The 26,933-nt window shown below is 37.1% G+C and overlaps 1 protein-coding gene across 2 annotated transcripts in view; it reads left to right on the forward strand.

Annotated features, from left to right (window-relative positions):
* The window catches only part of SPATA5 (spermatogenesis associated 5), a 361,904-nt gene that overhangs the window by 277,098 nt on the left and 57,873 nt on the right, over positions 1 to 26,933 (forward strand). For both annotated transcript variants that reach the window (XM_025385400.1, XM_025385401.1), the window contains exon 15: positions 24,222 to 24,386. In XM_025385400.1, coding sequence (XP_025241185.1) covers positions 24,222 to 24,386 — 165 coding nt within the window. The remainder of the gene's footprint in view (positions 1 to 24,221; positions 24,387 to 26,933) is intronic.

Genomic DNA, 26,933 nt, shown 5'->3' on the forward strand with positions numbered 1-26,933 from the left:
TGTCTCAGGGCACAGGAAGGCCCAAGGAGAGGGAGAAAAGCAGGAAACAACCAGTTGGTGGAACAATCAGAATACATACAACATTTATCAGTTAAGTTCACCAGCTTATATGGGCATGGTTTGTCATGACCCAAAATAATTACAATAAAAACATCAAAGATCAGTGATCACAGGTCACCATAAGAGATATTGTAATAATGAAAAGTTTGAAATGTTGCAAAATTACCAAAATGTGACACAAAGATAAGAAGTGAGCACATGCTGTTGGAAAAATGACTGCAGTAGACTTGCTTGATGCAGGGTTGCCACAATTTACAATATAATACATTATATTATAAAAAATACAATATGTGCAGAGCCCAATAAAGCATAGTGCAATAAAATGAGGTGTGCTTGTATTTATAGATGATATCTAAAGTCAAAGAATGGGTGGAATAGTGAAGACGAAGAAAAAGAAGAAGGTTAAGTATAAGCTCTGTGGCACTTCAACCTTTAAATTTAGCCAGAGGGAGAGGAGCCAGCAAGTAACCATGCATGAATAGGAATATCTAGAGAAATAAGAGGTATAATGTGGAGTGTCAGAAGCCAAAAGTGAAGTGCATTAAGAACAAAGGTGTCGTTCATTTTCCCAATCCTGCTGAAAATTTGGGCAAGATACAGACAGAAAAAGTATTTATTAAAAATTTAACATGCTGGAATTCATTTGTGATTTTAACAAGAATCATTTTGGTGGAGTGAGAGGGACAGATTTGAGTCAACTGAGAAAAGTGTGACAAATGAGGAACCAAAGACAGAGCTTAAACAATTCTTTAGCCATGAGTGTGGAAGAAGGAGATTGGGCAATAGCTAAGACAGGATGATGTGTTGAACAAGGGTTTTTAGTAGGCAGGAGATATCTGATGGAAAAGAGCAAATAGAGAACTTGAAGATACTACATTGGGGGATGATTGCAGTGCAATGTTATGTCATGACAGAATGAGGTGGGATTGGGAGAGAATGCTCTTAGATAAGAAGAATTGCTGGTCTAATGTAAAGTTAGGCAAAATATTTTAAAATGTACTATTAAAGCTAAATGTCAATTCTTAGCATCACAATGAAATCATGAAAACCCAGCAGGTACTTCACAGTTGCTACAGGGAATCTTCCTTGTTACAACAACAAAGCCAAAGAAGACACCAAACTGACTGACAGCAAGGAGCAATATTGAATATTCAAAAATGAAATCCATTCCTGGACTTCAAATCATTAAAGTAGAACTGCCTATTTAAGAACTTTTATTTGCACAGTCCTATTAATTTTAATGCCTGAAGTAGTGTTAATCACGTGACCACATGAAAAGATTTTAAAAATTGCTTTGTTAGAAAATGTAATAGACTTGTCATTAAAGTTTTCAAACTCTTTCTTAAAGATTTGTAATACTTGGCTAGAGTTCCATGTTTTTTCTTTAAAAAAATTATATACATACTACATACACACACACGCACACACAAAGTCACTCCTATCCCCCACCCTCAGAGAAAGTTTGAGATTATACAGCCACATCTGTCAGAGCTGTGCTAACCTATGTCATCCATCTGTTCTGGTTATATTTTCCTTCCCTTTCCTCTCTTTTTCTCCCATTCTACCCAGCCTTTAAAAGAAAAAAAGTTGAGAGAAAAACAAATCTCCTCTTTTTATATTGAAATTTAAGGTGGAAGAAAAGTGGTTCTAAAAGTATCTATCATCATAGCACTGACTTGCCAAGTTAAGTATTTAGGTTGGAAATCATGCCTTTCCAACTGCTTAAAAACAGGAAGTATCTCTGCTAAGTGATAGATAGCTCCCTGTTGCTGGAAAGGAAGGCCTCTTTTATTTCTTTCTACATTTTTGAGCAATAATAAATAAGTTCTGCATTTTCATACATGGGTGTGTGTGTGTGTGTGTATAATGCAGAAATCCATTTGCAGTGTTTATGTATACATACATACCTCAGTATATGTAAATATATGTTAAAATACTTTCCAAGGCTTTAAACATAGAATCTCTTCTCATAAGCCAGCCCAGGCACATCTTATTCAACAAGTCAAGCAAAACCTTTGGATCTGTCAGAAACAGCTTATAGGTCTGCATTAGGTGATTAATTGCCAGGAGAATCTGGTTCTATGTTTTGTTACATATAATTGTTATCTTTTCTAAAGGTGTTCTTTTATTAAGCTTCTACCATAAAAGGGGGGAAAGTAAGCACACATCTTACATTCCTGATGTTTAGCACTTCTTACAAAAAAAAGAGGAAAACTTTAACACAATGCACTGACAAAGGCATATCTGTCTTGGCTTCAGACAGTTTTCTCCCCGTTCTTACAAAAACTTTAATAATATTTTAACTTGCTTAGAAATTACTCTTGGGATAGCAGTCTGGAATAATGGAATATACTTTGGTTATACCATCTGACGGTATGGAATTAAACCTTAGTTCACATTCCATCCTTAATGCTTACTACCCCTCTGACCTTTTCCAGCTTATATTTCTCTTTTCATAAATTGAGTATAAGAATACATATCTCCTTTGGAGTGTTACTGTGAGGATTGCACTAATTACCATAGGAAAGCACTTATTACAGTTCTGAAAATATAGTAGGAACTCAATAACATTACCATTTTAAACCTTATTAGTTTGCTTATTCTAAGCTCTGCCACTTAATCATGTATGACTCAATATCAATATTACCTCCGTGGGCCTCAGTCTTCTCAGTAAATACAGGAGTTTAGAAATGGAAGAATTTTTTGTGAGACTAATGTCCTGTGATTCTCTAATTATCTTCATGTCAAATGAAGAAAAAGTATTTTCATTTTAGATACAAATTATTCTTATCCCCATAACTGACAAAGCAAGGAACTTGTCTTCTGTCTACAATGTAATTTTTGCTTTACTTTTGACTGAGTATTCATTAAGACTTCTTTTGGTGTTGATTATGGTCTCTAGAGCAAGACTGCCAATATTTCAATTCTGGCTCCCCACCACTTACCAGCTATGTAACTGTAGACAAATTACTTAACCTCTCTCTAACTCAGTTTTATTATCTATAAAGTGAGACTAATAATAGTACTTCACTTACAGGGCTCTTGTGCAGATTAAAGGAGTTTTATGTAAACTCATTCATGAATTTTATGTAAAAGAGTTTGAACAATATCAAGCATATTGTACATTTCACATGCACACATTATTCTTGTTATCATTGTCATTGTCTAGAATAACATCAATTGCCTCTTAATCATAGCATGGGAATACTATCATAGATGAATAAGAGTTTGACTATCTGAAATGCAGTTCTACCACCATAGGCTTTGATAAGTATCTTACTAATGACTGAGATCCCTAAAGATGGATGCACATACCAATAGAGTGAGGGAAGAAAATTTTAGAAACAAAATATTAGAAATTGACTATTTTATGTAGCATTCTTTTTTAATGTACATTTTTCTGTTGTATGTAATATATTAATACAGGAAGGCATGTGTATGCTTCCTGAATAAACATTAAAAAATGGGGGGAAAGTGCTCACATAGTTTTTACTAATATGAATGAATGCTCAAAAAACTTTGGAGACAGCTGTCTTAGGAGACAGTGTGTTCCAAAGGTGGTGTTAACTTGACCTCACCATCAGTCTCAGTTGTCTGTCCTGTACTAGATGGAGATGAACATGTATTGAAGAAGCAAGTCAAACTTTCATGACTCCAGAGAGTTTGGAAAGACCACAACGAGTAGTCCTTCGCTAAAGATAGAATAAGTGTCGTATGGAATCCAAGTTACTCTGACTATGTCAACTACTTGGTGTGACTGAATAATCAAATGTCTGAGAGATGTCAAATCAGTCCTTTTCAGTACTCATATTTGGACTTCAGCATGGAAGAAAATACTACTGTTCTCAGTGCCCAGGGACTATAGAACCACATTCCCACAGGATAACCAAATTCCTTTTCTGCATATGTTTAACAGCAGTGCAACTGGGCTTTTCTAATAGATTTTAAACTTTTTGTTATAAATATTGTTACCTCCACAGAAGTGAGGAAATTATATTTTTTAATTATTGTGCTTAGAAAATACCACAATAAAGAAAAATCAATACATTTATTTCTTAAGTGGATACATTTTAAAGCAGAGTTACCAGTATTTGAAAATAACATGAGCTTCTTTCTCTCTAAGAAGTTCTCATAATGGGTTGATGTGACCCATGTGTTAGTACATAGATACCTAGGAGTAAATGCCCCCGCCTCCTTTGGGTAATGTATTTTTGGAGGGAATCTGATAGATACACTCTCCTGAAAATACAAATACAAAATTTTTGCACATAAAATTTAGCCTACAGTTTCAAGGCTTCATAGATACTGTTTTCCCTAAACCCATTCAAGAACCTTTAGGTAACTGAGATCTTCTGGATGTGAAGGGGATGTAGCTACATATACATTCCAACCCATGATGTTATCACTGCAGTTTATGATAAGCTTTCTGTAAACCCTTCATTTTCTAGGTTTAACTTCAAAAGTCATTGATGCAATTCTTAATTACATAGTTATGTCTTGTTTTTTAACACTTGAAATAGTGTTAAAATGATGGCATCTGCATTATCTCTTTGCTATGTGATATTTGCTTATTATGTTTTAATTATTTAAATTTTTTATGAGGCCACCATGTAAGTTATAATCCGAATCTTCCCAAAGATATATTGTCTTACATTCTGCCGCAGAATTAAAATGACAAAAGCAGTGCATCTCATAGCAAAGACTTAGAGTTCCACTTTACAGATGAGAAAGCTAAAGCTTAAGAGCACTTAGAGTGATTTGATTCATTTCTGGGGTAAGGGACTGTTCAAGTTCACCTATGAGGCTTTTTTAAACTATCTTATACAAGCCATATCTCTCAAAGTCTAGTCTAGGAACTTTCTCTGTCAGAGTCAGCTGGCAAGCTTATTAAACATGCAGGGTCTGACCTCTCCCTCCAGACCTAGTGAGTCCAGATGTGATGTAAATGGGGAACAAGACTCTCCTAGATGAGCAGATAAGCCAGATGATTCCTGTGCACATTGAGGTTTGAGAAACCCTGAGAAGTGTTTTAACTTTAACTGCACATTAGAATCAAAGAAAATAATTTGCCTGGACCTAGACTGATTGATTGTCACTGGAGCAAGGAGCTGGAGGTAACCTAGGTTCTTAGAGTTCACCAAGTGATTGTGATGCACAATGAAGGTTAAAAACCACTACTCTGAAGTATTTAGAAAGTTTTTCTGTAAAAGGCCAGATGGTAAATATTTTATACTTTATAGGCCACATCTGTTATTCCTTGTAGCTACTCAACTTTGCTGACTTAGAATGGAAATAGCCATAGATAATATGCAAATGGCTGAACATGGCCGTGTTCTAACACTTCATTTACAAAAACAGGTGGTGGGACAGACTGTAGTTTGCCAAACCCTATGGAGGAAGGGTACAGTCCCTTCCATGTGCCTCAAAGGTGCTGTTAGACTGTGTTCTAAACCTGAGATGTTTCTAGTTGTTTGAAATGAAGGTGGAAAATTACCATATTAAAATTCAATTATGGGCCAGGCATGATGGCTGTAATCCCAGCACTTTGGGAGGAGATCAAAGTGAGGCCTCCTGAGGCCAGGAGCTCAAGACTAGCCTAGCCAACATGGTGAAACCGTGTCTCTACTGAAAGTACAAAAATTAGCCAGGTGTGGTGGTGCACACCTGTAATCACAACTACTTGGGAGGTTGAGGCATGAGAATCGCTTGAACCTAGAAGGTGGAGGTTGCAGTGAGCTGAGATCATGCCACTGCACTCCAGCCTGGGCGACAGAGGGAAACCCTGTCTCAAAAAAAAAAAAAAAGGAGTTCCGTCACAAGATGGCCAAATAGGAACAGCTCCGGTCTGCAGCTCCCAGCATAATCAACGCAGTAGACAGGTGATTTCTGCATTTCCAACTGAGGTACCTAGTTCATCTCATTGGGACTGGTTGGACAGTGGGTGCAGCCCATGGAGAGTGAACTGAAGTAGGGTGGGCCATTGCCTCACCCAGGAAGAGGAAGGGGTCGGGGGATTTTCCTCTCCTAGCCAAGGGAAGCCATGACAGACTGTACCTGGAATATCGGTACACTCCTGCCCAAATACTGTGCTTTTCCCACAGTCTTAGCAACTGGCAGACAAGAAGATTCTCTCCCGTGCCTGGCTTGATGGTTCCCACACCCATGGAGCCTTGCTGCTAGCATAGCAGTCTGAGATCAACCTGCAAGGCTGCAGCCTGGCAGGGGGAGGGGCATCTGCCATTGCTGAAGCTTGAGTAGGTAAACAAAGCGGCCAGGAAGCTCGAACTGGGTGGATCCCACCGCAGCTCAGCAAGGCCTTCTGCCTCCATGGACTCTACCTCTGTGGGCAGGACATAGCTGAACAAAAGACAGCAGTAACTTCTGCAGACTTAAATGTCCCTGTCTGACAGCACTGAACACAGCAGTGGTTCTCCCAGCACAGCATTTGAGCTCTGAGAATGGACAGACTGCCTCCTCAAGTAGGTCGCTGACCCCATGTAGCCTAACTGGGAGACACCTCCCAGTAGGGTCCGACAGACACCTCTTACAGGCGGTTTTCCCTCTATGACAAAGCTTCCAGAGGAAGGATCAGGCAGCAATATTTGCTGTTCTGCAGCCTCCACTTGTGATACCCAGGCAAGCAGGGTCTGGAATGGACCTTCAGCAAACTCCAAGAGACCTGCAGCTGAGGGACCTGACTGTTAGAAGAAAAACTAACAAACAGAAAGGAATAGCATCAACATCAACAAAAAGGACATCCACACCAAAACCCCATCTATAGATCACCAACATCAAAGACCAAAGGTAGATTAAACCACAAAGATGGGGAGAAACCAGAACAGAAAAGCTGAAAATTCTAAAAACCAGAGTGCCTCTTCTCCTCCAAAGGATCGCAGATCCTCACCAGCAGCAGAACAAAGCTGGACAGAGAATGACTTTAACGAGTTGACAGAAGTAGGATTCAGAGGGTCGGTAATAACAAACTTCTCCAAGCTAAAGGAGCATGTTCTAACCCATCGCAAGGAAGCTAAAAACCTTGAAAAAAGGTGAGACGAATGGTTAACTAGAATAAACAGTGTAGAGGAGACCTTAAATGACCTGACGGAGCTGAAAACCATGGTATGAGAACTTTGTGACACATGCACAAGTTTCAGTAGCCAATTCAATCAAGTGGAAGAAAGGATATCAGTGATTGAAGATCAAATGAATGAAATGAAGTGAGAAGAGAAGTTTAGAGAAAAAAGAGTAAAAAGAAATGAACAAAGCCTCCAATAAATGTGGGACTATGTGAAAAGACCAAATCTACATTTGATTGGTGTACCTGAAAGTCACAGGGAGAACGGAACCAAGTTGGAAAACACTCTTCAGGATGTTATCCAGGAGAACTTCCCCAACCTAGCAAGGCAGGCCAACATTCAAATTCAGGAAATACAGAGAACACCACAAAGATACTCCTCAAGAAGAGCAACCCCAAGACACATAATTCTTAGATTCACCAAGGTTGAAATGAAGGAAAAAATGTTAAGGGCAGCCTGAGAGAAAGGTCGGGTTACCCACAAAGGGAAGCCCATCAGACTAACAGCGATCTCTTGACAGAAACCATACAAGCCAGCAGAGACTGGGGGCCAAGATTCAAATTCTTAAAAGAATTTTCAACCCAGAATTTTATATCCAGCCAAACTAACCTTCGTAAGTGAAGGAGAAATAAAATCCTTTACAGGCAAGCAAATGCTGAGAGATTTTGACACCACCAAGCCTGCCTTACAAGAGCTCCTGAGGAAGCACTAAAGGAAGAACCAGTACCAGCCACTGCAAAAACATATCAAATTGTAAAGACCATTGATGCTATGAAGAAACTGCATCAATTAACGAGCAAAATAATCAGCTAACATCATAATGACAGGATTAAATTCACACATAACAATACTAACCTTAAGTGTAAGTGGGCTAAATGCCCCAACTAAAAGCCACAGACTGGCAAATTGGATAAAGAGTCAAGACCCATCAGTGTGCTATATTCAAGAGATCCATCTCAAATGCAGAGACGCACATAGGCTCAAAATCAAGGAATGGAAGATCTCCCAAGCAAATGGAAAGCAAGAAAAATCATAGGTTGCAATCCTAGTCTCTGATAAAGCAGACTTTAAACCAACAAAGATCAAAAGAGACAAAGAAGGCCATTACATAATGGTAAAGGGATAAATTCAACAAGAAGAGCTAACTATCCTAAATATATATGCATCCAATACAGGAGCACCCAGATTCATAAAGCAAGTCCTTAGAGACCTACTCCCAAACAATAATAATGGGAGACTTTAACACACCACTGTCAATATTAGATCAACAAGACAAAAGGTTAACAAGAATATCTAGGACTTGAACTCAGCTGTGCACCAAGCAGACCTAACAGATATGTGTAGAACTCTTCACCCCAAATCAGCAGAATATACATTCTTCTCAGCACCACATTGCACTTATTCTAAAATTGACCACATAATTGGAAGTAAAGCACTCTTCAGCAAATGCAAAAGAATGGAAATCATGACAAACCGTCTCTCAGACCACAGTGCAATCAAACCAGAACTCAGTATTAAGAAATTCACTCAAAACTGCACAACTACGTGGAAACTGAACAGCCTGACCCTGAATGACTACTGAGTAAATAACAAAATAATGCAGAAATAAAGATGTTCTTTATTTCTGAGATGAGAACAAAGACACAACGTACCAGAATCTCTGGGACACATTTAAAGCAGTGTGTAGAGGGAAATTTATAGCACTAAATGCCCACAAGAGAAAGCTGGAAAGATCTAAAATTGACACCCTAACATCACAATTAAAAGAACTAGAGAAGCAAGAGCAAACACATTCAAAAGCTAGCAGAAGGCAAGAAATAACTAAGATCAGAACAGAACTGAAGGAGATAGAGACAAAAAAAAAACCTTCAAAAAGTCAATGAATCCAGGAGCTGGTTTTTTGAAAAGATCAACAAAATTGATAGACTGCTAGCAAGACTAATAAAGAAGAAAATGGGTAAGAATCAAATAAATGCAATAAAATATTATAAAGGGGATATCACCACCGATCCCACAGAAATACAAACTCCCATCAGAGAATACTATAAACACCTCTATGCAAATAAACTAGAAAATCTAGAAGAAATGGATAAATTCCTGGACATATACACCCTCCCAAGACTAAACCAGGAAGAAGTTCAGTCTCTGAATAGATCAATAACAGGCTCTGAAATTGAGGCAATAATTAATAGCCTACCAACCAAAGAAAGTCCAGGAGCAGATAGACTCACAGACAGATTCTACCAGAGGTACAAAGAGGAGCTGGTACCATTCCTTCTGAAACTATTCCAAACAATAGAAAAAGAGGGAATCCTCCCTAACTCATTTTATGAGGCCAGCATCATCCTGATACCAAAGCCTGGCAGAGACACACACACACACACAAGAGAATTTTAGACCAATATCCCTGATGAACATTGACATGAAAATCCTCAATAAAATACTGGCAAACCGAATCCAGCAGCATATCCAAAAGCTTATCCACAACAATCAAGTCAGCTTCATCCCCAGGATGCAAGGCTGGTTCAACATACACAAATCAATAAACATAATCCATATAAACAGAACCAAAGACAAAAACCACATTATCTCAATAGATGCAGAAAAGGCCTTCGACAAAATTCAGCAGCCCTTCATGCTAAAAACTCTCAATAAACTAGGTATTGATGGAACATACCTCAAAATATTAAGAGCTATGTATGACAGACCCACAGCCAATATCATACTGAATGGGCAAAAACTGGAAGCATTCCCTTTGAAAACTGGCACAAGACAAGGATGCCCTCTTTCACCACTCCTACTCAACATAGTGTTGAAAGTTCTAGCCAGGGCAATCAGGCAAGAGAAAGAAACAAAGGTTATTCAATTAAGAAAAGGAAGTCAAATTGTCCCTGTTTGCAGATGACATGATTGTATATTTAGAAAACCCCATCGTCTGAGCCCAAAATCTCCTTAAGCTGATAAGCAACTTCAGCAAAGTCTCAGGATACAAAATCAATGTGCAAAAATCACAAGCATTCCTATACACCAACAACAGACAAACAGCCAAATCGTAAGTGAACTCCCATTCACAATTGCTACAAAGAGAATAAAATACCTAGGAATCCAACTTACAGGGATGTGAAGGACCTCTTCAAGGAGAACTACAAACCACTACTCAACGAAATAAAAGAGGACACAAACAACTGGAAGATGGGAAGAATCAATATCATGGAAATATCCATACTGCCCAAGGTAATGTATAGATTCAATGCTATCCCCATCAAGCTACCAATGACTTTCTTCACAGAATTTGAAAAAACTACTTTAAAGTTCATATGGAACCGAAAAGGAGCCCGCATAGCCAAGACAATCCTAAGCAAAAAGAACAAAGCTGGAGGCATCACACTAACTGACTTCAAAATATACTACAAGGCTACAGTAACCAAAACAGTATGGTACTGGTAGCAAAACAGATATGTAGAGAACAGAGGCCTGAGAAATAACACCACACATCTACAACCATCTGATCTTTGACAAACCTGACAAAAAGAAGAAATGGGGAAAGGATTCCCTATTTAATAAATGGTGCTGGGAAAACTGGCTAGCCATATGCAGAAAGCTGAAACTGGATCCCTTCCTTACACCTTATACAAAAATTAATTCAAGATATATTAAAGACTTAAATGCAAGACCTAAAACCGAAAGAAAACCTAGGCAGTACGATTCAGGACATAGGCATGGTCAAGGACTTCATGACTGAAACACCAAAAGCAATGGCAACAAAAGCCAAAATTGATAAATGGGATCTAATTAAACTAAAGAGCTTCTGCACAGCAAAAGAAACTACCATCAGAGTGAACAGGCAACCTACAGAATAGCAGAAAATTTTTGCAATCTACCCATCTGACAAAGGGCTAATATCCAGTCTACAAAGAACTTAAACAAATTTACAAGAAAAAATCAAACAACCCCATCAAAAAGTGGGCGACAGATATGAACAGACACTTCTCAAAAGAAGACATTTATGCAGCCAACAGACACATGAAAAAATGCTCAACATCACTGGCCATCAGAGAAATGCAAATCAAAACCACAATGAGATACCATGTCACACCACTTAGAATGGCAATCATTAAAAAGTCAGGAAACAACAGATACTGGAGAGGATGTGGAGAAGTAGGAATGCTTTTACACTGTTAGTGGGAGTGTAAATTAGTTCAACCATTGTGGAAGACAGTGTGGTGATTCCTCAAGGATCTAGAACTACAAATGCCATTTGAGCCAGCCATCCCATTACTGGGTATATACCCAAAGGATTATAAATCATGCTACTATAAAGACACATGCACATATATGTTTACTGTGGCACTGTTCACAATAGCAGTGGGGGGTTGGGGGGAAGAGAAATACCTAATGTAAATGATGAGTTGATGGGGGCAGCAAACCAACATGGCACATGTATACCTATGTAATAAACCTGTACGTTGTGCACATGTACCCTAGAACCCTAGAAGTATAATTTTAAAAATTCAGTTACAACCAGGTGTGGTGGTTCACACCTGTAATCTGAGCAGGAGGATCACTTGAGTCCTGGAGTTCTAGACCAGCCTGGGCAACATAGGGAGACCTGTCTGTCAAAAAAAATAATAATAATTAAAATATTAGCCAGATGTGGTAGCGCACACCTGTGGTCCCACCTATTCGGGAGGCTGAGGTGTGAGGATCACTTGGACCCGGGAGGTCAAGGCTGTAGTGAGCCATGATCGCACTACTGTAGTCCAGCCTGGGCAACAGAGCAAGACCCTGTCTCAAATAAATAAACTCAGTAAGTAATAGAGCCAGAATTTTGAACTGTGAAATATGTAAGATTTAAAAAGAAAAAGAAAAAAAAAGACAAACCTCATAATATGTATTATCAGACAAGGCATCAGAGACAAGGAAAAAGAAAGGTGCACTGAACACCCAAAGCAGGACTGACGGAACTCAGACATGGTCTGGGACCAGCCTGAGAGAAAGAAAACGAAAGGCAAAGAAAAGGATAAAACAGCCCTGCTGCACTCTGGTGGGATTGATAAGAAATAGCTTCTGTATCTTGATATTTTGTACCTTAAAAAAAAATGAGGGGTGGCAGGAATAGAAAACACAGACAATGTCTCTTTGGGGTGAGAGACAGAAACACCCTGTTCTTCTCAGAGGACGTGGAAACATTGATGAACTCTTCAAGTGCAGGCAGGTAGTATCCACAGCTCTGCATCACCGCTCAGAGTCACCACTGTGCAACCCATCAGTCCTTTGGTGCCTGTTCAAGTCACATTGTATAAATCTGTCCTACTGCATCTGTATCCTCAATATCTAATAACTTCAGCACAGAATATTGTTTAAGAATGATGGAGAGGGAAAAGAAGACTTTGAGTCGACAAGAAAACCTTTGTTTACATTTACTGTGTCATCCATTCTTTGTAGTATATATCAGAAGACTTTCATTTTAGGTTTTTAAAAATCGTTTATATGTAATGAGTTAAAAACCTTAGTTATCCAGAAACACATATTCTCAGCAACATGTTTTTGGTACCACCTGCTATCTTATATATTTCTTGTCTGCATGCTTCTGTATACCTAGTAGGTGTCTTTAGGCAGATCACCTGACATTGTAATTTCTTTTTAAATTGGGAAAAAATATATGTCCTTTGAATATCTTATGGTTCAGTGGGGGCATTAGAAAATGTAAACAACTGTTGTGTGATATGTGCAAAAGAAATGTGAACAATATTTAGGAGTAATATAGAGAAGAAAATGACAGTTTCTTTGTTTGTATAGAAATAATTTGAACGAATAACTAGGATTTTCCTGGAGTACATGGCCTGGGGGTAGGCAGGACTGTTCAGATAGAGATCACTACTTATAAATTAGAGAGGGGTGAAGAATATGCTTATAGCAATTTTAGGGGAAGTACAAGGAGTTCGGTATTGGTAGACGGTAAAGGGCCTGGAGGGATCAAATAACAGGAGATGATGCTGGGAAAAGAAGCAGAGGACAGGTCATTTCTCCCCACTGCCACTACCCCCTTACCCCCATTAAGAACCCGTGGGTTTATATATTTTTAAATATCATAAAATATGTAAATATCTAAGTAAGTTCTTCACTCCTATTCTACTTTATGGAGACCCTTTTTAAAGAGTGAATTTTATAGAGACATAGGAAAGGTTAGCTTGCATTGTTTTCACTTGGCCCCTATAGTTTTTCAAAAAGCAGATTCACTTTTTACAAGAGAAAGAATTTGGCTTAGCGCTGGATACATACTGTTTTGACTTTGTAAAATGACTCTTTAATAGAAATGGACGAAGAAAATATGCTAATAAAATAACTTAAGTATGTGTATGTGTGTGCATGCTAAGTTTTTTTTCTTCTGTTCTCATCATTTTGTGCTCATCGTCAATTGCTGCTACTTACTGTGGTGCATTTTTCCTAAACACCTGCTGTCAAATGCATCAAGTCTTTTCTTGCACAGTGCTGCAGGTTTTTACAGAACTGAGCAAGCCCAACATTAGACAGAGAGCCTACAGACTGATTGATTTATTTGTTTTAATACAAACATATGCTCACATGTTGACATACAGAAATCTGTTTCAAATGAATTATTTTATAAAGAACAAAGAACATTATAACCCTAGTACCTAATCCTATGCCTGACACATAGTAGATACTCAGCAAACGTCTGTGGGATTGAACTGCCCTGTGAAGCCTCAGACTAAGCACTAAAGACTCCCACAACTTTTTCAGCTTTATGGGGAAGTGATTCTCTTAAATCAACTTTAAACTTGTATTGAATATAATTTAAAGTTATAATACAAATTGAAGTATTATTTAAAAAGCATCTCCAGCAGTTGAAAAGTCAAGTCATGGAACATTGTTAAAATCCAGGTTTTAATTTAGCAGATAGTGTTTCTCTTTGCAGAATAATTACAAATCTATTTAAAATAAATTCTTTTTTATCTTCATCTCCCTTTGCACAATGGAGTGGCATTGTCAAAAGGGGAAAGTGTCTAATAATAAGTTGAAAACACTGGGCAGTTATACTTCAAAGACATCTCTAAAATTGTCCTCTTCAGGTTCACTGCCTCTGCTGTTATTCATGTTCTAATTTAGGGCCTCGAAATTGTGTTAGTTTCCTAACTGGAAGTTGCACTTCATTCCTGTGCTTCCTCCACACTGCTGCCAGAATTGTTTACTTTCTTAAACAGAAAATCAAGCCTGTCTCTCTCCTCATTAAAGACCTTCTGCAATTTGCTATGGACTATGAGATGAGGACCAAACTCCTTGGCATTACATACCGTATGTAATGTAATTATACCTGTGGATTTTTTTTCTTAATCTACCTTCATGTCCCCATGTTTCTAAGCATCCTCCACCAGTGCTTCCCAAATTTTTATGACATGTCACACATGGAATAATAACTAGATGATACCACTGTCTGACTGCCTAAAGTCTCTGGCTTCTCTGAGCTTTCTGGCCCTTCTGAGATCTGAAGGAAACAATATCTTAAGCATATCCTCTAATCCATTCCCAATATAACCACTGGGAAAGTCTGCCCTACATGTCACCACAGTAAACCTTTTCCCCCTCCCAGGAATGGTTTGTGCATTGCTTTTCTTCTTTGCTTATAATATTCATTCTGTCTTTTCTCGAATTGTCAATCTGGTAAATTTCCCCTCCTTGTCATTTAAAGCCTGGTTCATTTGGATTAGGGAAATGTTTCTGGAATTTTTTTTAAGGATATGTGAAGCTCTTTGTTTCCAATTAAAGTCTTATCTTAAATCAATTAATTTTGATCCTTAGAAATTCTCTTTCCATTTTCTGACCCATTTGTAAAAGCTTAATTTTAAGGTTACACCTACTACACCATTAATGATTTTGTTTTTAAACATACAAATAAAAATCTCCCTTCCTTGGCTTTTTGGAAACAGTTTCTTTCCCCCATAAACTATATTGCCCATGATTTCATAAATACACATCTCAAATGGGTTACTTTTATGTAAAGGGTATGTATGCTTACTTGTATGTGTGTGTGTGTGTGTGTGTGTGTGTACTATTACTAATATAAATATATATATCATTACCATCCACTTAGCTATACTCTAAAGTTGAAAGATCTCAAAATATTTCTTGTGAAAAGATTTACTAAGCTAAAAGTTCTAAGAGAAAAATTATGAAAATTGGTTCCTTTGTTTAACAGAACCTATTGCTTATTTTAAGTGTAATTGATCTTTTGTTTCTTTTGAGACAGGGTCTTACCCTGTCACTCAGGCTGGAGCGCAGTGGTGGATGGCTCCCTGGGCCTCAACCTCCTGGGCTCAAGTGATCCTCCCACCTCAGCTGGGATTACAGGTGTGTGCCACCACACCCGGCTAATTTTTGTGGGTTTTTTTTGTAGAGATGGGGTTTTGCCATGTTGCCTAGGCTAGTCTCAAATGCCTGAGCTCAAGCAATCTGCCCACCTTGGCCACCCAAAGTGCTGGGATTACAGTCGTGTGTGTGCCACTGTGCCTAGCCTGATCGATTTTGATCTCTAACACATTCCTCTCATAACTATTTCTGCTTTTCCAAAAAAGTTTTATGTATGGGTTATGTAAATGTCTCTGGTTTTATCTCATTAAATGGTTGGCTTTTAGTGTCAGCATGAATCAAGTATAATGTGACTCACCTCATCCTTAAATTCTTACTTAATTTGGTAATTATTATGTATTTTTTCATTTTCTACTAGTGTCTTAGCCTGTTGATCAAAGCTTGCTGCCGTTAGTTGTTTGAGTGTTGATCTTTCTATACTTTTTAAAGTTCTTTAAGGTAAGGACCAAGTCATTTGCTTCTGTGTTTTCCTCACAGTGCTTCACACACACACACAAAATTGTCTAGTAGGTGTCTTTTTAGTTACTTTTAAAATATCTTGTGGGTAGTTAAGACTTTTTAATTCAAATTTGATATAAAATATGTTTTTGTTTTCTGATACCTGTTCAGCAGATACTTACCCAGACTGAAGTAATTTACATTATTTTTCAATGTCCCAAAAGCTTAATTGCCAAATAATATAATGCAGAGTGCTCCTTGCATAGGCTGTCATGGATTTTACATACTACTGCTTATTTTATTAGTCTCTAAAGTCATTCTTCTCCCAGTGTAATTACACTTTTAAAAATTACTAAATTGCATAAGAGTTATTATGAAATTGTGTTCCTGGAACATTGAGAATTTCAAGCTTTAAAAGACAGCAGCTAAAGTCAAAGATACAGCAACATTTTCAAAAGTTAGCTTTGTACATCTCTAGGCTAAGTAATGTGAACCCACACACGGAAAGATTTAATAGATACAGGAATGTTCTGGGCCTCTGTAAGAGCTGATCCCTCTAGCAAGTTTCTATTGCAGACAGCAAGCATGTTTCTTCTATCTATTAGGAAAGGGTTATGAATTGAGCATTTCAGAGGCTATAGTAAGAAACAGGGAGAGAAGGGGGCAAGTAGAGAATTGCTAAATATCAATTCTTTTTAAATATTGAGATTTAGAAGTGAAAATCAAGAATCTGTATTTTGACTTGACTTTTCAATCTATTATTCTAACCTCCTAGCTCATTGTTCCATTTATTCAACGAATATTAACATCTGCCATGTATTAAGAATTCAGAGATTACTAACATTGCCTATATTCAAGGATCTCATAATCAAGTACTGAAGATAATTATATAAGAACAGTAATCACTATAATAGCATTTAATACTTACTGAAGCATACATGCCATATGCCAAACACTGAGCTAAGCACATTATATCAATACAGATATAAAAACACCTGCTGATTTGTCCAAACACACAGATAATAAGTGATTGAGCTAGAATTTTCCTCCAGTTAAGCTGATGCTTTTGCCCTCACTTTTAACCTTGTATGCCAAATTACAAGTTTAAAATTCATTTATGTACTTGGAAGAATCATAGAAGTTTCAATAAAAGAGAAGACTTTTAAGCTGAGACTTGAACAAGAAGTGGAGCTTCCCTGATAGACAAGAAGATAAAATGTCATTCTGAGCAGAGGGAGAAGTATATATGAAAATAGAGAGGCAGAAAGCAGCATGGTGAGTTTTACTAACTGGGTGTTTAGGTGCTCCTGAGTAAGTCCAAGTTCAACTATAGCATTTCAAGTTTCTATAATTTTAGTGTAACTCCTATCTTATCTACAGCTCCTTTTCTTTTCTCACAGGGTGAGAAATGCTATACTTGAACTTGGACTTTTTTCTTTGATGTACAATTAAATGATTAGAAAACAGGAAGTTAAGGTATTAGCAGTTAGAATGATCACATTAGCCATGATGTAGATAAAGCAAGGAAAAAGAGGGCAAGAATAAGACTGCTGGCAGAAAAACAACTAGCACAGCAGTTATGATATTCTAGACAAATGATTATGTTGGCTTGATTTCATTGAGTAAACATTTAGTGGGTGCCTTATATGTGCCATAGCTGAGCTTACAGTGTTTAATAAAATGAATGATTCCTGCCATTACATACAGTCTATAGTCTGTTGGGAAAGACAGACAGTAAACAAACACACAAATACACAATAAAGAAAAATGAGTAGAAGTGACAGTTTTAAGAGAGATTTAAGTAGTGTTAGCCAGGTCTATGCATTAGTCGGATTTAAAGGAAGAAAGAGATACCTAGAATAAATCCAAGGTTTCTTTGAGATAATTCAGAGCTGTTACCAAAGATCCACCTCTCTCTCTGGTTTCTGGAACTATTCTCTCCATGAATCATGATTCATTGATATGTTTTTATTAAAGTATAAAGGCTCAGTGCTGCTTTCCTTTCCTAGAGGAAGGCACTCCCTATATACACATACACACCCTTGTTGATTATTTTAAATGAATGGGAGCCAATGGGACCTGATTTTTCAAGGTGTCTATTTTAATACTTTTGTCTGAACAAGTATGTCTATCTTAATGAAATTAGATTTGAGCATTTGATAGAACATGAAACAACTATAAGTGTTGAATTTCAGAATTTATAAAAAAGAAAAGGCAACCTTATAATTGCGGTGTAAGGTTTGATAGTTAAGACTCCTTCATGTGAAATACCAGATGTTTTAAGTCCTTGATATAAAGGTCAGAAGAAAAGAAGGATATTGGTTTCATAATAAACTAAATGTTTACAGTGATGACTATGCAGTGTAAGCTGTGGATATTTTGTTGTATAAGAATGGCAGGGGATCCTAGAACTGGGGGTTGGAAGGCCCATTTAAAAGGTCATCCAATATGATAATTTTTAGTCTGGAGCACACAAGCAGATTTCAGGTGAACTCCCTGGAATTATTTGCAAAATTGGGGGTATTTTTGCCTATGTATAGTTTGAGGGGAATTTTTGTCAAATGCACATAGGCACCTGTAATTAAAGAACCGCCTTCATTTTCACACATGAGGAAACTGAGGCTGTTACAGATGTAGAGACTTGCCCAAGGTCTTGAATAAGTTCTCAGAAAGGGAGTTTGTACTATGATTTGTTTTTTAAATAAAGTTCTAATGGAGAGACCACAATATCCAACATTGCCTTGCAGCCAGAAGGGTTCAGAGTATTAGAAAGCCTTGACTTGTTTTTTCATTGAATTGTCATATGGTGATTTTAATAATAACAGAACATGCTATCATTCAGAATACATTCTTCCACCCTAATATCCCAAAACAGTATTTTTAAAGAAATTCTAGGAAGGGTGTTAACTCATTCAGAGTTCTACAGGAAGGAAGGCTCTTTCCTACTATTTTTTAAGCATAACTTTCACTGACAAGATCAGGCCAGAAAAAGCCTAGCTGGCTGTTGGCCCAGACAATGTTATAATCATTGAAGTATACTCAACCTGCACTGCCTGAGGATAGCTACAGCTAAAAAAAAATAAATAAATAAGCACACACAGATGTATGCTGAGTGTTCCAGTGACTTAGCTGACATGTATGCTCTATATCCTTTGCTGTGTTCTTTCAACTATTAGAAAGGAAATTTTAAAATAGCCTAGAATTGTTACTCCAGTAGGGTGAAAAGGACAACTTCAACTTTAAAAAACGAACCAAGCTCTCCACGGCTTTATCCCAAGCAAGTAAATCAGTCTGGCACATAGTAGATGCTTAATAATTTTTTTGATAAGAGAATTGTTTAACTTTGTTAGTTATATTTCAGAAAGAGAATTTTGTTTGTTCATCAATAATGAGTATCCTGTAGTGTCAAAATATGTTAGTTATATTTCAGAAAGAGAATTTTGTTTGTTCATCAATAATGAGTATGCTGTAGTGTCAAAATAGTAAAATTAAAAAGGACTGATTCAACATTTAGAAACCCCAGATTTCAGCCCAGTTTCTGTAAGTTATTATATGACCTTGAGCCTCATTTTCTTTGTCTTAATAAGGATATAATAATATCTAATTCCCAAAATTTGGGGGAATATTAAATGAGCTACAGTATGTGGAAGATGCTTCATAGATGCTTAAGCACTATATAAATATTAATGTTATTTGTCTTAGATAACATTTTCAATTTTGTAAATATGTATTTACTGAAATCATCTTTATTTCCTGAGTCCTGTATTTGTTTTAGATAGAAAGAAGTGATTTCCATGATTGAAATAGAGTTTTGAATTCTTTGATAAAATACATTTTAAGAAAACTAATCATGCATGATTTATATTTAATGAATTAATGTTAGGTGTATAGAATTGTCTGCAAAGAATTAAAACACTCATTTTTAAGCAAGGGAAATATATTTATTTTATGATTTTTCCTAATTGAATGTTTGCCAGCTAATTTGTGTATAAGTTAAGAATTGATTGATAGATATTTGGTAGATAATTACCCTCTTCTAGGTATCATAACATATATAAAAAGTATACAACAGCAGTTTCCAAAGTGGAAAAGGAGTATTAGTTTTTGAGATGTTCCATGATTAGAGTTTGGGAATTTAAAATAGAATTTTTACATACTACCATAGGTTTCTCCTGGATATTTTTATTACCCATTAATGTAAGTTACAAAAATTCCTTCATATAGAAACCTATACAAACCTTTTATTTTGTTTCTACACAGTGTTCTCCGAATTTATTTAACAAGAAAACCCTACATTTGTTAACGTTCACTCAAGTATTTTATAAAGCACTGGTATGAGATATGATGGTCTTGACCCCATATATTTTAACAGTCTACTTGGAACTCTAAGTATGAACATGGTGAAGTACATTAAAACAAAACAACAAACAAACAAAAACAAAACAAATTAACTATGAGATTGTGAAATGGTTGTAATATATGTCACCAAATTGATGGCTAAATCATAGAAATTGATCTGTCACAGCTCGTTAAATAAGTAGTCTTTCTCTTACATGACTTCTTATGTGATTTTTCCCAAACTCCTTAGTCAAAGAAGATAATCTTTCCAGACTGAGAAATTTGAAAATACCTTTATTCCCCTTTAAATTTACTGATTTATAAATACTGGGAGTCTAACAAATGCAAGTTACTACTCTTTATTAATCCTTTTTATTTAGTTTCAGCTTACATACAATAATTGTGTCAAACAAGTCAATTAATTTAGACATGTGTAGACCTGTGAAACCATGTCTGCAATTAAGGTGCAGAACATCCCCATCACCTTCAAAAGATTGCTTTTGTCCCTTTGCAGTCCATCTTTCCCTCTTCCTCAGGTTGCAGTCAACCACTAGTTTGCTTTTTGCTACTATAGATTAGATTAGACTTTGTAAATATTTTATATAAATGCAGTATGTACTCTTTCATGTCTGTTCTATTTGACTCAGCATGATGAGACTCATGCACATTGTTGAGTGTTCATTATTTCCTTTCTATTGTTGAGTAGTATTCCATTATATATTTTGACTATTCACTCATTTGGGTTGTTTACAATTTTAGCTATTGTGAATAAAGCTGCTGTGGGCCAGGCACAGTGGCTCACACCTGTAATCTCAGCACTTTAGGAGGCCAAGGTGGGTGGATCACTTGGACGTAGGCATTTGAGACCAACCTGAGCAACATGGCAAGACCCCATCTTTACTGAAAATACAAAAGAAATAGCTGGGGCCAGGTGCAGTGTCTCAAGCCTGTAATCCCAGCACTTTGGGAGGCCGTGGCAGGCGGATCACCTGAGGTCAAGAGTTTGAGACCAGCCTGGCCAATATGGCAAAACCCCATCTCTAATAAAAATACAAAAAATTAGCCAGGCATGGTGGTGGGCACCTATAATCCCAGCTACTTGGGAGGCTTAGGTGGGAGAATCGCTTGAACCCAGGAGGTGGAGGTTGCAGTGAGCAGAGATTGCACCATTGCACTCCAGCCTGAGCAACAAGAGTGAAACGCCACCTCAAAAAAAAAAAAAAAAAAAAAAGCTGGGCATGGTGGTGCACACCTGTGATTCCAGCTACCTGGGAGGCTGAGAAGAGAGGATCACTTGAGCGCAGGAGGTAGAGGAAAATCTGTGAACTTCCATATATAAGTCTTTGTGTAGATATGGGTTTTTTCTTCTTAGGTAACTACCTAGGAGTGAAATAATTAGGTTGTTAGGTTTAACTTCTTAAGAAGCTGACAAATAGCTTTCCAAAGTGGTTGTACTATTCCCATTAACAGTCTATGTAAGTTCTAGCTGCTCCGTGTCCTTGATCGGTCTTTGTTATTGTTAGTGTCTTTAATTTTCATCATTCTTATGATAATGTAATGGTATCTCACTGTGGTTTAAATTCGCATTGATCTGATAACTAATGATGTTAAGTATCTTTTCACATACTTACCTCACAAAGGAAGCTGTATGGTTAGCAAGTATGTTCAAATTTTTAGTTCAGTTACTTTGGGTTGTTTATTTTTCTATTATTGAATTGTGAGGATTCTTTATATAGTTTGGATACAAGCCCTTTGTCAAATATGCATATTGTGAATATTTTATCCCAGTCTGTGACTTGTCTTTTTATTTTCTAAAGGTACCTTTTGAAGAGAAATTTTGTTTTGATTTTTGTAAAGACCAGTTTATCCATTTTTTTCTTTTATACTTCTAGAAGTTTTATAGTTTTAACTCATATATTTCAAGTTTATTTTGCAGTATGCTGTGAGGTAAGGGTCAGTGTTCATTTTTTTCATATGGACTTCTAGTATTCACAGTACCATTTCCTAAGATAATTTCCTTGTTGGTGCCTTAAAATCAATATGGACTTCCTTTTTCTATTTTATTTCTCTGTATCTTTATCCTCTAGATATTCTCATGCTATCTTGTTTCTTTAGCATTATAAATTTTGAAGTCAAGTAGTGTAAGTTTTTCCACTTTGTTCTTTTTAAAAGTTGCTAAAACTTGCCACATTCCTTCTGTAGATACACAGAGAGAGAGATTTTAGACACATACCTCTTTTCAACCACTTTGAGATAATTCACATATCGTAAAATTCACTATTTGAAATATTTAATTCATTGATTTTTAGTATATTCACAGATATGTATAACCATCACAATAGTCAATTGTACGTATCTTATTCATGCTTTCTCCTATTACCAAGAGCAATGTCTGGTATGTAATACATGCTCACCAAATTTTTCTGAATAAGTGAATTAACTAGCTGTAAAATAATGTAGGCATTAGCCTCTAGTAAAATATTAGGAAGGCTCATTTGACTGCATTCAGCTCTAGAAGTATTCTTTTATTACAACTGTGCTATTTTGAGGTATCTCTGAAACAGCTAACAGCTTAGCCCAGCTATAGATACAGAGATATAGATATAGATATAGATACAGATTTTTTTTTTTTTTTTTTTTTGAGACGGAGTCTCGCTCTGTCGCCCAGGCTGATACAGATTTTTTATTTAATGGAATCTCACCCTGTCACCCAGACTGGAGTGCAGTAGTGCTATCTCGGCTCGCTGCAACCTCTGCCTCCTGGGCTCCAGTGATCCTCTCACCTTAGCCTCCTGAGTGGCTGGGACTACAGGCATGCACCACCGTGCCCAGCTAATTTTTGTATTCTTTTGTAGAGATGGTGTTTTGTCATGTTGCCCAGGCTGGTCTCGAACTCCTGGACTCAAGCAATCCGCCCTCCTTGCCCTTCCAAAGTGCTGAGATTGGCTGGGCATGGTGGCTCACGCCTGTAATCCCAGCACTCTGGGAGGCCGAGGCAGGCGGATCGAACTCCTGAGGTCAGGAGTTCGAGACGTGCCTGGTCATCATAGTGAAACCCCATCTCTACTAAAAATATAAAAATTATCCAGGCATGGTGGCATGTGCCTGTAGTCCCAGCTTCTAGGGAGGCTGAGGCAGGAGAATCTTGCAGTGAGCCGAGACTGCACTCCAGCCCGGGTGGCAGATGAGATTCTGTCTCAAAAAGAAAAAAAACAAACAAAAAATACACAAAGTGCTGGGATTACAGGGGTGAGCCATCATGCCTGTCCTTAAACCATATTTTAATAGTTATTTAAGGAAGTTACAAAAAAAAAATTCCTTTCGATATAATGAGTGCAAATTATTTGCACATTTTTGAAAAGAGAATAGTAATCTTTTATTCACCTGATAATTGCTGAGAAGGGAAACCCTCCCATAAATATTGCTTCTCTTTTTTTTTTTTTTTTTGAGACAGTCTTGCTCTGTCACCAAGGCTGGAGTGTAGTGGGGCAATCTTGGTTCACTGCAACCTCTACCTCCCAGGTTCAAGCAGTTCTGTGCCTTAGCCTCCCGAGTAGCTGGGATTACAAGCGCCCATCACCACGCCTGGCTAATTTTTTTTTTTGTATTTTTAGTAGAGACAGGATTTCATCATGTTGGCCAAGCTGGTCTTGAACCCCTGACCTCCTGATCCACCCACCTCAGCCTCCCAAAGTGCTGGGATTACAGGCGTGAGCCACCGCGCCTAGCCTTCTACTTTCAAAAGTACTCTTGACATTGTTTGTATCTGTGACAGATTATGGAATCTCTGGTACTTGTTTTATTTACCAATTATGGATAATAGTGGATTGTTCGTGAAATTCCAGACATCTTTCCCTAGGTGTCTTTGAGGTGGAATGTCAGTTCTGAGCCCGGTTAATTCATGTTGCCTCATTTTCTTTATAGGCTTTGATGCGACCTGGAAGAATTGATAGAATCATCTATGTGCCTTTACCGGATGCAGCAACAAGAAGGGAAATATTTAAGCTGCAGTTTCACTCCATGCCTGTCAGTAATGAAGTTGACCTGGATGAACTCATCCTTCAAACTGATGCATACTCAGGAGCAGAGGTAAGATAGTTCCCTTCAAAATACGTTGGTGGGAGGAAAGCAGTGGCTTGAGGTCAGTAAGCAAAATAAATTGCTTGCCGTGAGGTGTTTTAAATGACCATATACTAAGAAATCTTGAAACAGGAAGTGCATTACATGACATAGTCACTAAGTTAAATTGCACTTTGCGTGGCTTCTATGATATCACAATTGTGTTTTACTTGCTCCTATTATTTCTCAAAATGTAGTCTTCAGAGGAATCGCATAATATAGTGAGAAGAACACTAGACTAGAAGTAGATTCTTCCAATGGGTTTCTTAATACAGCAGTTTCTAACCAATCACACACTTCTCTAACTTTGCTTTCTTTACCCATCAAATGAAAATGATACTACTTCCTTCCCTGCTGTTTCCTCGTGGAGAGCATAGAAATGAAATGAGAATATCATGAGTATAAAGGGCAAAGCAAAGAGACTGTATCATTATCATCTTTTTATCATTTTGGCAAGTTATCTCAGTCTAATTTTGTATTAAAGATTCTCTCACAGTGAAAGGGACCCTATGCCCTTACCTCTGAAGATAAACTCTTGACAAGAACAGGAAGACCTCTGTGAAAATATAAAAATGACTTTTATGTATGACAGATAAACATTTTTTCTCTCCTTGCCAACTCTTTACTTGAGCTATTTTTATTTACCAAATAAAATTGCATGAAGTAAATGTGCAACTTTTCTACCTGCATTTCTTAAGGAAAGGACCAACTATGTACCTCGACACAGAAATAGCATCTGTCACACCAATGATGTGGACTTGTAATGGGAAAGTAATATTTTTTTAAGTACAAGGTTACAGATTATTTTTATTCTGAATTACTCAATAGGCTAGGACTCCACATTCTATTTTGCTTGCTATTGTTTTCATTCGTCTTATGTAAACACCGAAGAGATTACCATATGACAGATCATTAGTGGTACTCGGAGAGTCTATTTGGAACTGGACTTAGTGTATCATGCAGTCATAGCTAATAACAACAGCCAAAATAAATCCCAGATCTATTCATTGTTTCGCCCCAAGAACCATAGATATAGATATAGACAGTCCCCAACTTACGACAGTTTGACTTAAGATTTTGGGGCTTTACAATGGTGCAAAAGTGGTACACACTCGTTACACTCCTCAACTTACAATACAGCTATATCTGGATAAATTCATCTTAAGTTGAAAATAATAAGTCAAAAATATCGTAAGTCAAAAAAACACATATATGCATTTTCGACTTAGACATGTTCCACTAATGATGGGTTTACCAGAACATAGCCCCGTCATAAGTTGAGGAGCATTTGTATTTGATTTTCCTCCTTTATATTTTTCAAGTCCACGGGAATAAAAAGCCATGTGGAAAGTAGCTTGAGAAGCAGTTGAAGTGCTCTCACCTTTAACTCCTCTGAAACAATGATCTTTATGACCATCCATAAAGTTAAAATGAACATAGAGTTATGGTTAACTGACTGCTCCAACATTTCTAGAATTCAGTTTTTGATTTGAGACAAGGGCTGGCATCATGTATGAGGATATGGCAATTTGCAGGAAACAGCAAGAGGAAGATGAAGAAACCATAAATCTCTCACTTGAGTGAACTGGAAGAGCAGTTAGCAAGATATAAATGTGCCTTTCTCACTTTTAAGTAATTCATGGTAGTAACATCAAAGTGCAAAACAAAAATAAAACCCAGTGAGATTCTGTCTGGCTAAAAGGAAAAAAAACCTTATTTGATGCCAGCAATTATTGTACTGGCTTGCTAATTCTTATATAGTACACTTCTTATTTGATCTAACATGTAAGCACATTTGTGATTAATTTTTATATGAGAGCTTCTGAAAATCGTCACAGGAAAAGTAACAGAAAATTCTCTTTCCTCAAATTATATTTTTGTGTTCCATAACGCTTGGGTTGGGGAGGGGATCCCATTGTGGTCCTATTTATAATTAGTATACTATTACAACTCATAGAAATTTTGCTAACAGCTACATCTTAGTACTTCTGTGGTTTCTAATTTAGATGAGGCAGGTTTGTTCCCTGTTGAGGGTTTTGGTTTTGTTTGGTTTGGTTTGGTTTGGTTTGGTTTGGTTTGGTTTGATCTGAATAGTTAGGCAGTTCACACAGTTGTTTTAGGAAAATTATTATTATTTCTTTAAAAGTCTTAAAGTTAATAAACAGGAGATTTAGGACAGGTTAAATAATGCTTACGATAAAAGGTTTCATCTCTCTCTCTCTGTTTCTCTGTCTTCATACAGAACCTTCTACATGGCGCATGTTTAACAAGCACTTGATAAACTGTGGGGAAAAAAGATTTTTAAATTAGATTTAGGAAAAATAGATCTCAGTTCTCATTTGTTACAAGAGGAGCCCTCTAACTCCCTACTGTAGACATAGCCATTTTCTCAGAGTTGGAGTGTCTCTTTGGCCACTTTGGGTATAAAAATGAAACTACTATCAATTAATTGTCCTCACAAGAGAATAGTATATTCAAGATTATATAAAATTAATTTTATTTAACTGTATACTATTA

Source organism: Theropithecus gelada, chromosome 5, assembly GCF_003255815.1.
Source record: "Theropithecus gelada isolate Dixy chromosome 5, Tgel_1.0, whole genome shotgun sequence".
Taxonomy (NCBI): domain Eukaryota; kingdom Metazoa; phylum Chordata; class Mammalia; order Primates; family Cercopithecidae; genus Theropithecus; species Theropithecus gelada.